At 39.4% G+C, this 18,712-nt stretch overlaps 1 protein-coding gene across 1 annotated transcript; it reads left to right on the top strand.

The window, feature by feature from the left end:
• The first annotated feature begins 3,837 nt into the window (after positions 1-3,837).
• On the top strand, positions 3,838-11,478 carry LOC132491647 (importin subunit alpha-1-like). The gene is given in 3 exon segments (XM_060100490.1): positions 3,838-5,217; positions 5,220-5,376; positions 11,358-11,478. Coding segments are annotated over 3 exon segments (1,656 nt in total). The 5' UTR covers positions 3,838-3,839.
• Positions 11,479-18,712: the final 7,234 nt, after the last annotated feature.

The raw sequence follows: 18,712 nt of genomic DNA on the forward strand, positions 1-18,712 counted from the left end.
GCCTATGTTTCCCAGCCTGCCTTGCAGGTAGGTGTAGCCATGTGACTGACTTCTGGTCAAGAGGTTATAGATGGATGTGATAGATGCCCCTTCCAGATCTAAATCATAAAAACTTCCTATGGGCAATCCTTCAGCCTCCTTTCCCTTCTTGTCCATTTAAATAAAAAGATAACCATAGTGACCTTGGCTATCATCTGTTGAAGATGGTAGAGCTACAATATGGCAGATGCCTGGGTCTTGCTGTTTAGAGGAGGGCTACTGGAGACACATGCACTGAGACGTTAGTGAGCCTAAACTCTTATGTTGCTATGTCACTGTAGCAGACACTTCTGCTACCATATGCCACAGTCTTGCATCTCCTCGGCCCACCTGTGATTTCTACTGCTGCTGAGGTAAAGAGTTCTATACAAACTCGGACAGGCTTTGTGTTGATTGTATCCCACCTCAAATATACACTGAGCATCTTTCTACATTTTGTCCAGGGGACTTCTCTGCCCCTGCAGGAATCTACTTGGCCTGCATGCAAGCAAATGCATCATGGATAAGCAAGAGTATTAACATCCCCAGGAGCAACCCTCAAACAATGCGGACAGGAGTGGGTCAATAAATGCTCCAGTTTCTACCCTTCAGAAAGACAGTTGTAGAAGGCATTCAGTACACAATTCCTGCAGAACTGAGCCCACAGCAGTGGCCTTGATAACACATTTCATAGTGTGCTTTCCTTCTTCCCTGTCTCTCCTTATTCCTTCATTTTTGTCTCCTGGGATCACTTTCCAAATAAACTACCAGGACTCTGGTCCTTGATGCCTTCTGCTTTTGAAAGAACCCAAATGAAGGCAGACATTGATCGTTCCATGTTTATCTATTATAACTCCTAGAATTATTGTAAGAAATAACGTAAGTAGTATCATTAAGCAGGATGCTGTCATAATAACATTTAAAACATGGGCATTGATATAGAGGTCAGGGAAGAGCAGTGAGGAAACTGATATTGGAGGCTGGACAAAAAAGACATATTATGCAGTGACAAAACACTTGGTAAAACTGTTGTCTGTGATGACTTGGAAGAACACACTATATGTTACTGAGACTGTAGCTTGAAGGGAAATGGTTGTCAGAAATCAGTGTAATGGAATATGTTGGCTTTTATTTTCCACTTTTAGCCAATTATTACAAAAAAAAGATAACCATGGGTGAATGGATAAACAAAATATGGTATATATATATATATACACAGTGGAATATTATTCAGCCTTAAAAAGGAGGGAAATTCTGGTACATGCTACAACATGGATGGACCTTGAAGACATTATGCTAAGTGAAATAAGCCAGTTACAAAAAGACCAAATATGTAAAAAAGGATTCCACATAGATGAGATACCTAAAGTTGTCAAATTCATAGAGACAGAAAGTAAATGGTGGTTGTCAAGGGCTGGGCCAAGGGAGAATGGGGAGTTAGTGTTTAATAGGTACAGAGCTTTAGCTGGGGAAGATTAAAAGAGTTCTGCGGATGGATGACGATGATGTTTGTACAACAATGTAAATGAAGTTAATGCCACTGAATGGTACATTTACAAATGGATAAGATGGTAAATTTTGTTGTGAATATCTTTACTACAATAAAAAAGGAGATAACTTCAGAATGGAATTGACCAGTTTTCACACAGGATAAAAGGAGTTAGAGAGTCCAGACATTTGGGACACCAAAGGTTGGAAAAGCTGTTGCTTCTAATACTAAGCTGTTGCTCCAAATACTAAGAGATAAGCATGGAAAAGGATTTATGCAACAAAAGCCCAATAAAACTCAGCCTTGTGGCAAAGATCAGATTGAGGGCTTGGCCTTCTCACCTGTACCATAATTCTAGACAGCTTTAAGAAAGTCATCACTGAAATCAGAGAGGAAGAGGGGTGATAAAGCAAAGAAATAAATCAGGTCTGAAAATCATGATTAGGAGAGAACTTTGGATGTGGTTACTGGTACATGAAACTGAATGGAAGCAAATAGATCAGAAGCTGATTATGTGTCTTAGGGTACGGTGATTGCCAAGGAAACCACAAACCTGGACTGAAAATCCCTTTAACTATGTGAGGCTTAAAACAACCTTCAGGCATCCACATTTATACCAGCTTGAAGTGTGCAGTGAAAACTGTACAGCCCTGAAGGACCGTTTTTTTCCTCAATAGCGACTTTGAAAATGGACAATAAAGAATTCTCGGAAGGCAGAACCAGAAGCCAGGAGCAATGTGTAAGAGAGTTGCTCCCAGAAAGCAGAATCGGTGGTATTTGTTCCCATTCCTCCATTGTCTCCATGGGAGTACTGATAGTTTTCATCCTCTCCCTGTCCCACCATTGAGTGGTTGTGTTGGGATGAGATGAAGGAGAAAATGATTTGTCTTTTTAATTCAAAGACTGCTGGACCACAAGGAGTCACATCGAGACGGATGGCATGGACTGTGCATATTCTGGAGACGCAGAGCTTTGAAATGGGTACAGCAGCTGGTTGGGACTTTTGAGTTGTTTCTCAAAGTTGTTGGTGGGGAGGAACAAGTGTGTTCTTTGTGTGAGAATGAAAGTCAAATGGAAGAGCTGACTGTGGCCAAGACTTCGATGTGTTCACCATCACTTGTTTTCCTTCATACTGGGTACACAACTAGACTACATTTCTCAGCTTCCCTTGAATCTAGATGTGGCTAAGTGACAGAGATCTGACCAATGCGGATGTAGGAAAAACTGAGGTATGTGACTTCCAGGCATGGCCTATACAATCCTCCCGGGGGTCATCTTTTCTCTTTCTGGAATGCAGGAATGGTACATCTCCTAGGAACAACTTGGGATTCACTTGTTGAAGATGGCAGAGCCACAAAATGAAGAGGGTCTGGGTCTCTGAATCACACTTGAAAAAAATGTACCCCATCAGGAACAACCTTACTGGACTGTGATAAGAGTAAGAAATAACTTTTTTTGTGACAGCCACTGATTTTACTTTTTCCTGTACCAGGGACTAAATTTATCTCTACTGACATACTACTATAAAGATAATATATGCTTGAATATAGATGATTTGGTGAAGTCAGAAAGTAAAAGGAAATCAAAACTCTGTTTTTCCACTCCCCAGAGTTAACCACTTTTACTATCTTAGTGCATGTTCTTACTGACGTGTTTTTCTATGCATTTATTTTTGCATAAAAACATTCACACGTCTTAGGTGGAACTATTATGAAGAGAGTTCTGGTGATAGAAAGTATTTCCCAATCTGGATCTCTAATTGCTCAAATTATTCAACATATGTTTTAAAAATGTAAACTCCATAGTTGATTAAAATCATTAGCAATAAAAATGAACTTGAAGAGATTTTTCATATCTTACTGATATTCATACATGCTATGAAGCAAAGAATTGTCTGTTATTTTCACCATTTCATGCTCAGCGAGTAACACAGTGACAGGCAAAAAGAGGCACTAAATAACTATCTGTTGAGTAAACTGACATATGAATGAATGGATGAATGAATGAATGAGCACAATTCTGCTTTAGTACAACAGGAAAAAAGTTGTTCATTAATCATCCTGGCAGTGTCTAAACTATGTAAATAACTTAACCATTTTAGATGGGTTGTACCAGTTGTTTTAAACATACATCAAATATGCTAAGATATGCCCTTTGAAGGGTGGAAGGAAGAATATGGCTAATGAAAATATTTCTTCTTCCTTACCACACCATCCTCGGGCTGACCGTGATGGACATCTTGAGCGCAGTCGATCCACAGCCTGTGCACCCCGCACCGTCTCCTGTGGAAGCTTGAGCCGGCTGTGTAGCTTTCTCCCTTTCTTTCATAACCATGTCCACCAATGAGACTGCTAATTCACTAGCCGCCCGCCTTAACAGATTCAAGAACGAGGGGAAAGACAGTACAGAAATGAGGCGGCACCGAATAGAAGTTAATGTGGAGCTCAGGAAATCTAAGAAGGATGACCGGATGCTGAAAAGGAGAAATGTCAGATCTTTTCCAGATGCTGCTGCTTCTCCACTGCAGGAAAACCGCAACAACCAGGGCACTGTAAATTGGTCTGTTGATGACATTGTCAAAGGTACAAATAGCAACAATTTGGAAAGCCAGCTCCAAGCTACAAAAGCTGCTAGGAAACTGCTTTCCAGGGAAAAACAGCTCCCTATAGACAGCACAATCCGGGCTGGTTTGATTCCAAAATTTGCGTCCTTCTTGGGCAGAACTGATTGTAGTCCCATTCAGTTTGAATCTGCTTGGGCCCTCACTTACATTGCTTCTGGGACATCAGAACAGACCAAGGCTGTGGCAGATGGAGGTGCTATCCCAGCATTCATTTCTCTGTTGGCATCTCCCCACACTCACATCAGTGAACAAGCTGTATGGGCTCTAGGAAACATTGCAGGTGATGGCTCAGTTTTCCGAGACTTGGTTATCAAGTATGGTGCAGTTGACCTGCTGTTGGCACTTTTGGCGGTTCCTGATTTGTCATCTTTAGCATGTGGTTACTTACGTAATCTTACCTGGACACTTTCAAATCTTTGTCGCAACAAGAATCCTGCCCCACCTCCCTTAGACGCTGTTGAGCAAGTTCTTCCTACTTTAGTTCGTCTCCTGCATCACGATGATCCAGAAGTTTTAGCTGATACCTGCTGGGCTATTTCCTACCTTACTGATGGTCCAAATGAACGGATTGAAATGGTTATGAAAACGGGGGTTGTACCTCAACTGGTGAAGCTTTTAGGAGCTACTGAATTGCCGATTGTGACTCCCGCGCTAAGAGCCATAGGGAATATTGTCACTGGGACAGATGAACAGACTCAGGTTGTAACAGATGCAGGAGCACTTGCCATCTTTCCCAGCCTGCTAACAAACTCCAAAACTAACATTCAGAAGGGAGCTACGTGGACAATGTCAAACATCACGGCTGGCCACCAGGACCAGATACAGCAAGTTGTAAATCATGGATTAGTCCCATTCCTTGTTGGCGTTCTCTCTAAGGCCGACTTTAAGACACAAAAGGAAGCTGTATGGGCTGTGACCAACTACACAAGTGGCGGAACAGTTGAGCAGATCGTATACCTTGTTCATCGTGGCATAATAGAACTGTTGATGAACCTCCTAACTGCAAAAGACACTAGAATTATTCTGGTTATTCTGGATGCCATCTCAAATATCTTTCAGGCTGCTGAGAAACTAGGTGAAACTGAGAAACTAGTATAATGATTGAAGAATGTGGAGGTTTGGACAAAATTGAAGCACTGCAAAACCATGAAAATGAGTCTGTGTACAAAGCTTCATTAAACTTGATTGAGAAGTGTTTCTCTGTGGAGGAAGAGGAAGATCAAAACGTTGTGCCAGGGCTTCCCTGGTGGCGCAGTGGTTGAGAGTCCGCCTGCCGATGCAGGGGACATGGGTTTGTGCCCCGGTCCGGGAAGATCCCACATGCCACGGAGCGGCTGGGCCCGTGAGCCATGGCCATTGAGCCTGTGCGTCCGGAGCCTGTGCTCCTCAATGGGAGAGGCCACAACAGTGAGAGGCCCACATAACGCAAAAAAAAAAAAATATTGTGCCAGAAACTACCTCTGAAGGGTATACATTCCAAGTTCAGGATGGCACTGCTGGGTCCTTCAACTTTTCGATTTTACATCTGAGGCATAAAGTTGTTTGTTGTGTACTATGTCTGGTAGAAGTTTGCCTTACTGTTTCTCTACTAAGAACTCTTTACACGTGGTTTGTTATTGTAGCACTTTTTACAAAGAAACTATACTTGAACAGTTCCAAACTGTACATACTGTATGAAGCTTCTCCTCTCAATGGGTTTCTTATTTCTATGTGGAATTTCATATCTTGCAGTGTCCTGTAAATAAAGATTAAATTCCAAAAAAAAAAATTTCTTCTTCCTTAAGAAAAGAGTGGAAGTAGAAATAAAGAACAGCAGAATACAGGCCACATCCTTGCCCCAGGCTGTAGTATCCACCTAACAATATATCAATATAATTTAAATGGATCTTGAGTTTATAGGCTAAACAGAAAGGTATGACCTTCAAGTCTTTTTATAACTTGAATTCTCCATTCTAGAATTCCTAATATGACTTCATTTCTCCATTAAGCAGCATGCATACTGAAGTATTTTTTTTTAAAGGAAGGCCCTTTTAAATCTGAGGACTTTTTCTCTTTAAAGGCAGACTATTTGGGAAAAATTCTTAGGTCACAACTTTCCAAAACCGTAGATACTGCTCCCATGAATTATTGCATATAACATTTCAGAGAAATTTTAGGTCAACCTGGTATCTTTCTCCTTTGATGATTCTTTTTGTTAATTTTCCTTATACTTAAAGGGTTTTTCTTCCATTTATGGTTAAAATTCAAAATTTGTGCCAGCGTTTGTCTAAGTGTGTTTGCCAGTTTTCATCAAATGTGATATGGTGACTCTTTCAGTTTGTTCATTTGTCTTTTTCAATTCAGGTAGGTTCTTTAATTATCTTAATCACAGACTGCTTGTGTGTGGCTGCCTCACTCCAGGGGCCTCCTAAAACCAGAGACTATGTCTTAGCCATATGTATATCTTCAGCCTTTGGCACAGCAGTGATGGGTGATTGAAGTAATGAAGATTAGAGTTACCTGGGAAAAATCTCTAGTAAAGGAAGTATCCATGCATTGATAGAATGACATTTTACTGTGTTTGACTTCCACATGATTTCATGGATCTACATGGACCACAATGATTGTGAAACTTTGGTCAGGTGATTTGCTTTAGGTGATGGGGTATTAGTAACTGTGATGCCAGCAAAAACCTGAAGAGCATTTGTACACTGATGGTTGCTCTCTTCAGATGCCTAGGGAACCCTGAGACTGCCCTGTGAAGATGGTAAGCTAGAAGCCCACTAGAAGATGCAGTGCCACATGGAGCGATGGTGAGCTAACTCAACTTAGGTGCCACCCCTCCCCCTCTAGACCACCTAGTTTACCTACAGCCAGACATCTGAGTGAGATCATTTTTGACCATCCAGCTTCAAACAAACTCAACCAGGCCGGAAATACTTCTCACTGACACACAAAACTGCAAGAGAAATCCGAATATTTGTTGTTTCAGGCCACTGACTTCTGGGGTAATTTGTTATGCAGCAAAAGCTAATTGATACAGGAAACCATTGAATTATTCTAATTAGAAGGATGACATTAACTGATTTATATTTTAAAAGGATAACTCTGGATAATATATTATTGGGAAGTGGGTCCAAGAATGGAAACAGCAGTTAGGAAGCTATTGCAATAATCCAGTTGAGTGATTTAGTGGGTCTGTTCCAGGGTGACGGCAGATCTCTCAGGGGAGAGAACTGAATACACTTAAAACATAGTTTGAGGAAGAATTGGTTTTGCGGAATTGTTTTGTTCAGAGAGAAAAATGGTAAAAAAACAAACACCCTGCAATAAGAACTAGACTCATACTTCTCAAGAGGTGTACATGATTCTAGAAGACAATGGAGCAATGCCTACCAATTTTAAATGAAAACAATTTTGAACCTAGAATTTTGTACTTAACCAAACTATCAATCAAATGTGAAGACAAACTCCAAGCATTTTCTGACACGCAGAGACTCAGAATATTTGCCTTTCAGGCATACTTTCTGAGGAATTCATTGAGAAATTAGAAGTTTTTACACCAAAACATGAAGATGTAAGCCTAAACTAATCCAAAGTCTGCTCCAGATATTGTTTGTTGGCTCTCAGCTACACACTGATTTTCTGTACTCTCCTGTGTATTTCTGGGCCCAAGAGCCTGAAAACTACCTTTCTGAGACTCCGTCGTTAGCTGGGTTCTAATTTATTTTATCCTGTGGGAGAATTTTTAATGCAATTAGAAGATAGGAGGAAGGTAGAAGACCTTGTGATTCTGGCCGTGGCTTCAGTAGCTTTAACACAACGGCACCAGCCATGTTGGTAGAACTTCCAACAGCATCTGCAGAGCATATGTTCCTCGAGCATCAAGGTATTGGAGGCTATGGGCTTCTCCTCAGTGGTAGAGGGAAGTGTGGGCTCGGGTGTTTCTGCAAGGGTGGTGGTGTTTACTGCAGTTACTGTCTCTGGGTAATACCACCTTCTTCCTCCTACTCCTTCTGTCCTTCCAATACTTTAGTAATGAATTACCTCAGAGGAAATTCATTCCTCCCTGATTTAATTATCTAGAGTGGTTTCTGGATTTTTTGGCCTGGGAACTGAATGATAGAGTCCAATGAAATGAAATCATAGTCTGAAAGACATTTTAATAGGCCCTGAAAGCAATCGATCTGTTTTATATAGGAAGTCAACAAGCTCTGAGTACCTTCAAGAAAATGAATGGAGTCATTTCTAAGCATTAGAAATGAAAGTTTAAGGAATATATAAAGAAACAATGTATTTCTTCTCTGAAAAAGAAAATATGATTACTAACTCCAGAAAAAACAAAAGTCTAATAGGAAAGTCATGATGAAAATATAAAGCAAACTAAAATGTAACATGATTCTGAGATTTTGATGTGGTATAAGAGATTTCATTTGACCTAGATTCTAGGATCATTCTTCTTTGTGTGGTACAGTGAGCATTTCCTTAGACTCACATAGAAAGGAAATGTAATCCTAGAATATACTTGGCTCTATGTGAGCAAATAATAAACAACATTGTTTGTTCATTTCCTCTCTAAAACTCCACTAAAAACATGAAAGACATATATAATTATGGTTATAGAACATAATATAAATGTAAGGATCTGAGGACAGAAATTAGTGTTTGGAAGGATAGAGATTTGGGCAGGGACATTCTCATTTTATACGTAGAGGGTCAAGAAAAACTGTAGAACATTGATGAAATAAGATATGAGATGTCCTAGTATATCATTTAATGCTACAAAATACTAGTAGAATAATAGTAAAAATACTATAAAATTTTGAAGTATAAAAAGGGTAGTTGAAGTGAGCTAAATCCTTATTTTTTCTTAATAAGAAGTCAATGAATAATTCCTAAAGTCAAGGAATCAAGGAATCCAGTTACTAGTATGATATTTAGAGTTAAGTATTTTGGAAAATGATCTTCTATGTAGCAGAATTGGGGTTGGGCTGGGTCAAAATGGGAGTTATATTGTTGTTTATTAGTAACTCTTCTATACTCTTTTAATGATCAGGTATGACTGTGAAACAAGACATTATTTTAAAGAACACTGTATCAGGGAAGGAGGGTAGCCTCATGACATTACTGTTTATATGTCTCATAACTGAGACATCTTCATCTATAGAATGAAGGAGTTGGATTAGGTAATTTACAGTCTCAAGCTATAAAATGCTAGGTATCTTTGAAGAATGGAATGCGTCCCTCCGAGAAAGAGACTTCTGAAAGTGTCTTTACATTCCTACATCTTTTTTCTAGCTGAGGATCATACTTAGAGACAGCCATCCAAAATACTGAGTTTTAATCATGACAAAAAGAGTATAGTCAATGCAGGAGATATTTATGATAGACCTCTGAGAGTACTAAGTTCCAGAGTTGTCATTTGTTAAATTAGAAAAAATCTAAATAAGGATCACTAATAATTCATACCATGTAATTAGAGATAGGTAAAGCCCACGTATGTACTTTAAAAAGAGCAAGTCTATACATTGACACAGCATATTAAAATGGGGGGAGGGATAAATTAGGAGGTTGGGATTAGCAGATACACACTGCTATATATGACAGATAACCACAAGGACCTACTGTATAGCACAGGGAACTATACTCAATATTTTGTAATAACCTGTAAGGGAAAAGAATCTGAAAAGGAATACATATATATATATATTTATATATATATTTTTATATACATATATATATATATATATATATATATATATATATAAAAATATTCCTGTGTGGTACACCTGAATCACTGTGCTATACACCTGAAACTAACATGATATTGTAAATCAACTATACTCCAATTCCAAAATAAAATAAAATAAGAAGTAAACTAACAAAAAACCGAAGTTTCCTGAGTGGAGCTTTCTTTCCTGAAGTTCAGGGTGACAGAAGGAAACATTTTCTCCCCTAAAATGCCTGCATAGGAAGCACTGATAATGTTTAATTGTATATTTTATTAAAAAGTGATGCATATATAAAATACTAAAAAGGGCTGATATCCACAGCTTAATCACTTATTATTTTTTCAGATTCATTAGATACAAAATTTCCCCCACAAATTAAAATCTTCACTCTACTATTTTTTTCATGCCCTCTTAGTGATTATTCTGGCAGAGGCCTGCCAAGTTATCTGGAGCCATTCAGCTCGTTGGCAAGGCAGCTCTGTCCATTCATTGAACCCCACAGGCAAGGAACCTATTCCCTTTTCTTCCATCTGCCACATCCACTTTGAATCTGGTGGGTAGTAACCATCCCTTCCAAAATGAAAGCCACCCCCCTTCAATCTGTAGGTTGTCATTATATCCCATTCCATAATACTATGCTCTTGTCATCAGGGGCCCTTATTTGATATAACATGAAACAGTAGCAAAATCTATAAAAGGACTTGCCATTAACTTAGGTACAGTCAGCTTGGACCAGAAAGCATCCACTGACCAGATGGCCCCTTGAATGTGTGCTTACATCATCCCAAAAAACTCCAATCTCCAATCATCTTAATCATTTTTGACTTAAAATATAGTAGGTAGTTGTACTTATTGTCCAATCCTTACACGAATAAGTATAGCAGCTTTGTCTCTGCAAGGGACTCTTGTCATCGTGGTGTCTGCTTTTCCTGTTGAGAAATTATTTCTTTCTGTACTGGGGAATGGCTTTTTCTTTAAGCATGTGTTATCCTTTTTATGTACATGCACATATGTTTGTGCATCTATACATGTGATGTTGTTCTGCAAATTCAGGGCAACATTTGCTTCAGTCAAGTTCATTGTATCTCAGGGTCATGCACGTCTCATGCAAGGCCTCCTTTTCAATACCGTCTTTTATTTTCTAAGTGCTGAGAGGAAAATGAATGCCTAAGGTATGGCTTTGCTGAAAGATTAGCTGATCCCTGGACTTGGCTTAATTTTTCATTTGCTCAGAGCAAGACAAATTAGTAAATGGTAGGTATTTCTCTGCCGACAAACCTTCTCGGATGTCATATCTGCTGTTTGGTGCTGGCGTGTTTCTTATAACGTGATTGCTATAGAAAATGTTGCTATTAACTTTGCTGATAAACCCTGTAGCAGCGACTTGGGGAGTAGGTACTTTACTCCCTAGGTTCTGTCAGTGAGGCATCTCTGCTCAAGATCCCTGTTGAAGCTTCTTGGTCCATCCTAACCTCCCACATTCACTATATGTCTCAACTTGCTGTCCCTTTCACAGCACCTTTGCCATTGCTTCAGGTCCTTACCCAGCTGCCATCAGCATCAATAGATCTGTGCTGTTTAGTGATTGTGCATCAGTTGAAGTCTCTGCATCCTTAGTGGGTGACCAGCAGAAATAGCAACATCTGAGAATGACAACCCTGCAGACATCTTTAGCTAGAGGTGAGACTCCCTCAGCTTAAGGCAAGTATCAGGTGACAACATCTGCAGTCTCCAAATGATACAAATTAGTCATCACCTTCCCTCCCACAAATGTGAGTGGAAACCTTACTTTGGCATGAAGGAATGGCTGGGGTATGAATTAGGGAGGTCTGGTTCAATCAGATGCTCAACCATCTCCCGACTCACTTGCAAACATCCTGAGAAGTTTGAGGAATTATGTTGCAGTAGGGTCCAAAGTGAAATGCTCTCTCTAGGCAGCATCTTCCTCTCTTGTTAGCCCTGGAGGGGACTTCCAATCTCATATAGTTCTGTGCTGTGCTTCAACATGGAGGGGAGTAAGGTGAAAAGACAGGATGGAAGTCATGCCCTGCTGGAGCCATTGAGCCAAAACTCAAGCTCAGGTGTTCGAACTCCTAGACCATAGTCCTATCTCTGCGCCACCTTGCCTCCTTCTTTGCTCTTTCCCATCCCTCAGTGCACAGAACAGTAAAGAACACATTTTCAAATGTTTACCAGTCCTTATCTGCATTCGACAATTAAGGGTGGAGTAGGTGCCTTCAGCGAAAAAGACCCTCAAGCTGCTGTCTTTTGTACTTTCATAGAACTCTTCTGATCTGGCCACTTGGAATTGAAAGGAAAAAATGGCATTTGCCATCAGGGAATTCTTGATGGACATCTTCCTTTTTGGTGCCTACTGGGTGAAAACCTGTTGATGGCTTAACTGAAGGCAGGAGGGTGAAACAGATGTTCATTTAAGCTCTAGCCTAATCATAACATTTGCACATGTATCATTCTGATACAGGAATGTTAGTCCTGCAAGACTTGAGCAGGAAATATAAGAGCCCCAGGATTCACCTCCATGAATTTGGTTCACCCTCGACTTAAAAGCCAGCCGACGAGGGGTGGGCATAGCCACGTGGAGATGCCGTATAGGGTGACATTACCATGTTGAGTCTGCCACAGACTTCAGCCTCACAGGTCTATAAAACTGGGTTTCCTTCCACCGAAAGTAGGTGCATTTTCAGGGGGAAGACTCACCCTAACTACACTAGCAGATATCAATATACAAACCCAGAAAATTAGAATCCTTATTTATTAACATATATTTGGAAATATCCTGTCTTGTGGACTATAGTATTTTTGTTGGCATATTTTCCCCGTTTGAAGATCTCTATGGGCAGCCATATTATCAAGAAGTTGGCCATTGAGGACGCACAGACATAGAGAACACACATGTGGTTGCCAAAGGGGAGGGGGGGTGGGGGAGGGATGGAGTGTGAGTTTGGGATTATCAGGTGCAAGCTAGTATATATAGAACGGATAAACAACAAGGTCCTACTGTATAGCACAGGGAACTATATTCAATATCCTGTGATAAACCATAATGGAAAAGAATATAAAAAAAGAATGCATGTATTTATATAACTGAATCATTTTGCTGTAGAGCAGAAATTAACACAGTATTGTAAATTAATGATAGTTCAATTTAAAAAATTAGAAATTGGCTGTTGAGGATCAAATCAGACAAAGGGAAGGTAGTTAACATAAATGGCATAGGGTAAATTAGCTTGATGTTTTCATCTCTATTCAGGCATTTGCAGTGAAATCCTAATATTGAAGGCCCACTGGTTAAGACTCCTCTCCCCTGGTCAAATTAGGTTAGGCAGTTCGACACTTATTGTTATTCTTTGGGTTTATGCTTCCATTTCAGACCATCCCCTCTCTTGACTGACATAATTTCTAAGGATTTGTTAATATATTTATCCTCCTAATAGTTCAGTCTTACTGGCTTGGAACCATTCCCTTTTTAAGGTATATTTGCATATATTGACTCTAACCCATTAGTGTAGACTTTTGAGGCATAACATATTGCCAGCTCCACTCCTGGTGCAGGTACCAGCAAGTGTCCACGTGTAAAAATTTGTTCTTTGTGTTATACTGAATAGTTGCAGCTTAGCAAACCATTGTTTCATTAGAAACAATATCCCAAAGCAGTAATCCAAACCTTAATGCTTGCATTATCAGAACTATTAATGATTTCCATCACTTTTGCCGTGGCAATTTAGTAGCATAAAGTCTTCTCCAGCACTTTGGAGACTGAGTTAAGAGACAACAGAATGCAGCTTTGTTGAGGCCACTGAATGGGAACTTAATTAGAAAAACGTGCAGGTATGGTCTAGGCAGAGAGGGATGATACTTTTTGCCTCCCATTAACAAAGCTGAGCATTCCAGATTTATCCCTTTAGTGATTAGATCATTTTTTTTATCCAGTGCCATTTCTTGGTCATCTTTCTCAGCAGATTATTTTCCAAGAACGCACACACCAGAATAGTGTAAGCTTGCTTGTGGGGTGAACGATATTTGTAATATAAAAGGAAAAGAAAAGGATAGTACAGGGAGTCAGATCTCATACATAGCATCTAGCCGTCATCAGCAGTTATAATTTTCTTCAAATACCTGAGACGCACTTAATTGAAACAGCTGTTTCACAGAGTTCTCGTCCAAGAATGTCACTATTGCTTCATGACAGGAAAGAGTAAAGAAGGTGATCTATAACTTTTGGTTGTGGGAGATGCTTTTGGCGAAGTGGAAGGCAGACTGAGATAAAACTAAGTCTAGTGAATTGAAAGCTGAGGCGGGAATAACACCATTGAAGTTATAGAGCTGGGAACTGGGAGAAGTCTGTATTTACCATTACCAGCCTCAGTTTTGATCTAAAAAAAATGTGTGCATGTATTAGTCCTTTACCCAAGGCTAGTCCCTCCCAGATACAGAACCATGGATATATCACTGTCCTTCCTTGAGCCTCAGTTTATCTATGTATAAGTAGTTGAGACATTTAACTCTGTACTTAGCAATCTGAATACCTAAATCTTTTCTCCTCTACAGGTGGAGTTCCAAATGCAATTCTCAGACCCTTTTACATGCACTTTACCAGGAAATCAAGTTCATCTCCATATTAATCAGTAATGATTTTGGCCACAAGTAACAGAAACCCTAAGAGTGACTTAAATATATAAATGTTTATTTTTCTTGCATAATGTGAATTCTTGGGGTAGCCAGCTGCTGGCTCTAGTTCAGTGGCTCAATTATGTATGTACATGTACACACACACACACACACACACACACACACAGTTCAGAACATGTTAATTATAAAGGGAAGGCAGGAGGATGGAATGGAGAGCAGCATGTTAGTAAATACAAGTTACTGACTGTATCACTTTGCTATAGCTGCCTTCATAAAGTACCACAAACTAGGTGGCTTAGACAACAGAAATTTATTGTCTCATGGTTCTAGAGGCTAGAAATCCAAAATCAATGTTAGTACTTATGAGCACTATGAGAAAAGGATCTATCCAGTCTTCTCTCCTTGGCTTGTAGATGAGTGTCTTCCCTCTATGTGTATCTGACTCTGGATCCAGATTTCCCCTTTTTAAATGGACCCCAGTCATTTTGGATTAGAGCCCACCCTAATGACCTCATCTTTACTAATTATATCTGGAATGATCCTATTTCCAAATAGGGTCACATTCTGAGGAACTGGGGGTTAGGACTTCAAAATATGAATTATAGGAGGATACAATTCAACCCCTAACACTGACATTAGGTTATGATTCCTGTTTGGGGTGAAGAGTTATGAGTATTCATTATACTATTAAAATAATTGAAAGAGGATTATGCTTGAATTAACTGTTGTCATGAACCAATGACCATGATTAATCCAATTTTGTGGACCTGAGTTCACAGAAAGAAAAAACAAGAAAGAAAACTAACTCAAACAGATTAGACGCTCCATCATCTCATTCATACTGATACGTTCTGGTCTTCAGGCATGACTGGATCCAGAGCTTCAAACTAATTTAGAGTCAGCCCCTTGACATCTCTGATCTCTGTTCTCTGCCTCAATTCTCAGGCACCATGTGGCCAGCCCCCCACAGTGCTCCTCCACAGGAGACAGTCTCATTCCCCAGGGTTACATTACTCAAAGGACCACTCAGCATTCTCAACACTGCTGATTTACTCCCATTCATTTTCCCAAGGTAAGAGACTGTTCCCTGGAGGGCAGAGAACAGGTAACATGCAGTGCTGCCAGCTAACAGGCACAGAGACGCAGCTCCCACACAGCTTCTCACCCATCCAGTGCCAGTGTCTGCCCTCATAGTTACTGCAGTTCTGGAGTTTCATTGCCCTTCCTACTTTTGAGCGTTTGTCAGAATCACTTGGTCTCTCTAGACAGGTTTCCTTCACTTTTGGGTAATGGGGTTAGAGTTTTAATATCTTTTTCTTAGCAGATGTCCCCTGGAATCTCTGGGCAATATGAATATAACCCTGCCCAATCTCTGCAAAGCAGAAGAGATTGGGATAGATGGTCTTTGAAGACACCCACACAAAATAAGAAGTCCTGTTACACATTTTCTCTGGGACTCTGGGTACCTACATGCTTTACCATTTATGAAGCAAGGTGGGCCTCTCAGCAATCTTTTTCTGTAATAAGGAAAATCTTTCTTAAAGTGACAGTCTGTCTCTGGCCCTATTTAGAGAAGTGGCTGGTTTAATTTCTTTTTTTATTTTCATCTCATCAGGTGCCCTGAAATACAGGTCAAACTAGAAAACTAGAAAAATTATCTCAAAGTTTCTCTCTTGTTTTATCGATTTTTTTCCTATTATCTCTCACGAAGCTATGGACAGTTTGTATCCATTCTGTGATCTTCATATGAAATATGCTACTAAAACAAATATAATGTTCTTAGCATTTTCCTGAATTTTTGGACTCATGGGATTTTTAAATTGCTAAAGCCTCTAAGCATTTAAGATAGTCCCCAATGATCCCTCTGTCCTAGAGTTCACACCCTTGTATCATCCCTATACTGTATCAGGGTTGGTCTGTGACCAATAACATATTGCAGAAGTGATGGTAGTTCCAAAACTAGGTCATAAAAAACCCCTGTGGATTCCACCTTGCTCTCTCTTGGATTACTTGCTCTAAAGGAAGACAGATACTATGACATGAGAACACTCAAGCAGCCCTCTGCAGAGGTCCATGTGGCAAGGAATGGAGGTTCCTGTCAACAACCAGAAAGAAAGTGAGACCTCCTGCCAACAGACATGTGAGTGAGCCCTCATGGAAGTGGGATTTCCAGTCCCAGCAATCCTTTGGATGACGTAGCCCTAGCTGTAGAGACTCTGAGCTTGAAATGTCAGCTAAGTTTCTCCTACATACCTGACCCACAGAAAATGTGAGATGTTAAATGTTTGATGCTTTAAGCTGCTAAGTTTTAGGGTAATTTGTTATGCAGCAGTGGAAAACTAATACAAATCCTAAAACTGAACGAAAGAGCTGTGCAGAGTAAAACACACAAATTAGAGTTACATTCTAGACTAGACATTGGTAAAGTTAGCTTAGTCTTTGCTCTGGTTCACCTGGAGAATAATTGTCTAACTTCAGCAAAGGTTGTCTTCTGATTGTGATACTCTGTAGTAAAGTGCTTTATTTCTCTCTCTATTGCTTGCTCCATCACAGTACCTGACCTGACGAAGGGACTTGATGAATTCTGGTTGAATGACTAACTGAAGAAATAATGAACGCTTCTGCTTCCTCACTTAGATAAAGGTGAGGGCTCATTGCTGCTTCATACCCTTCCTCAAGATTCGATCAAATTAAGTTAATGGATATAAGAAAAGAAGGGCTGGAGCATTTTGACCTAGAAGACAAGAATTCTCAGAGATGCCATGAGTTCAGGAAGACATGGAGTGGTAGATTATCAGCATCATTATGCTCCAATAATGGGGAACTTGTTAAGTAAACTTTGGTAAAATGAAATAATAGAATATCATGCAGTATTATATCATGCAGCCATTTGAAGCAGTATTGCAGAACTGCATTTTGTCACTTGGAGAAATGCTTATCATATTTACCACAGAGCCTGACACATTAAGTAAGGCCTTAACATTTGTTGAATAAGTGGGCAAACAAAGATTCAAAAGAGTATATTCTAGTTTTAATATAAAATATTAATATATCTAGATATGTAATGAAATGGAGAAAACCATATTTGGCATAATAGTTCTGATTTGAATACTCTGTGTTTGGGGAATCTGTTGGGGTGGTGGGTAGTGTAAGGGTTGGAGGTGAGGTCCCTAACGGTATGCCTGAGTAAAAATTCGTGATCAGTAAGTTGTTATCTACAGAGACTGGTTAAAAGGATTTTGTTTGTTTGTTTGCCTAAGAAATGAAATAATGGGCATAAGCAAACTTCAGAAAGAGCTGAATTGCTCTAGGAAATTGAATTGGCTTTGTATGGAAATAGACAAAATATGTTTAAGTTATTTTAATGTTCCCTCCTGTAAGAAACTGTATATAAGGAAAATCCCTGGACCAGGAGTTAAACCCTTGCATTATAGACTATCCACAGTCTAATTAATGGAGCGACTTCATCTTCATCTTCTTATGGAACTAAGATTCTGGGCCCTCATTTCCTCATTTGTAGAATGAGAGCATATAATTTTAAAGATCCTCAAATATACTGTTCAAAGTACATATTGATATTGTGGAAAAGACCAAGAGAATGACTGGTGAGCATAAAATACCCTGGATATAATTTTTAAAGCTGTTATTATATTCCACTTCAAATTTTAGAGTATTTTGGGGGTTTCTGATAGATTATCTCTGTTAAAATTTGTTTTGGCAAAGGTAATGACCTGTCATCTGGAGTTTCCAATTCAAGCTATTCTCCATTTTAGAAGAAGAGTATAAAGTTGCTTGTATACTTTTTGAGAAAGGAGAAGAAACCTCTTTTATTTCTATCATCATTCTTAAGTGAGAAAAATGTCAGCATTCTTAGGATTGTCATAGCTTCCTGATACGTCCTAGAATAAGAGGGAAGTTTACAAAGAAAGAAACTTAGCACTTACCCTGCCCTCTCTTCCAGAGTAGTGCTTCTCACATTAAAAAGAGGTTAAGTCTCAGAAAATATAAGCAAACACTACTTTTTAAAATGCACATACTCCATTTAGTAATTTTTGCATTTTCTAGATGAGTCTACTTCCAAATCCTACAAGGAACCCATCACATTTTTTTATATTGGTGTCTCTGTTTTGACTAATATCTTTACAACTCAAGTTGACTTCCCACCATTTCTTGATCTGAATATTTTTGCTCCTGGCAATTCACAAGAAGTCAAATAGATAC

The sequence above is a fragment of the Mesoplodon densirostris genome, chromosome 6, assembly GCF_025265405.1.
Source record: "Mesoplodon densirostris isolate mMesDen1 chromosome 6, mMesDen1 primary haplotype, whole genome shotgun sequence".
Lineage (NCBI taxonomy): Eukaryota > Metazoa > Chordata > Mammalia > Artiodactyla > Ziphiidae > Mesoplodon > Mesoplodon densirostris.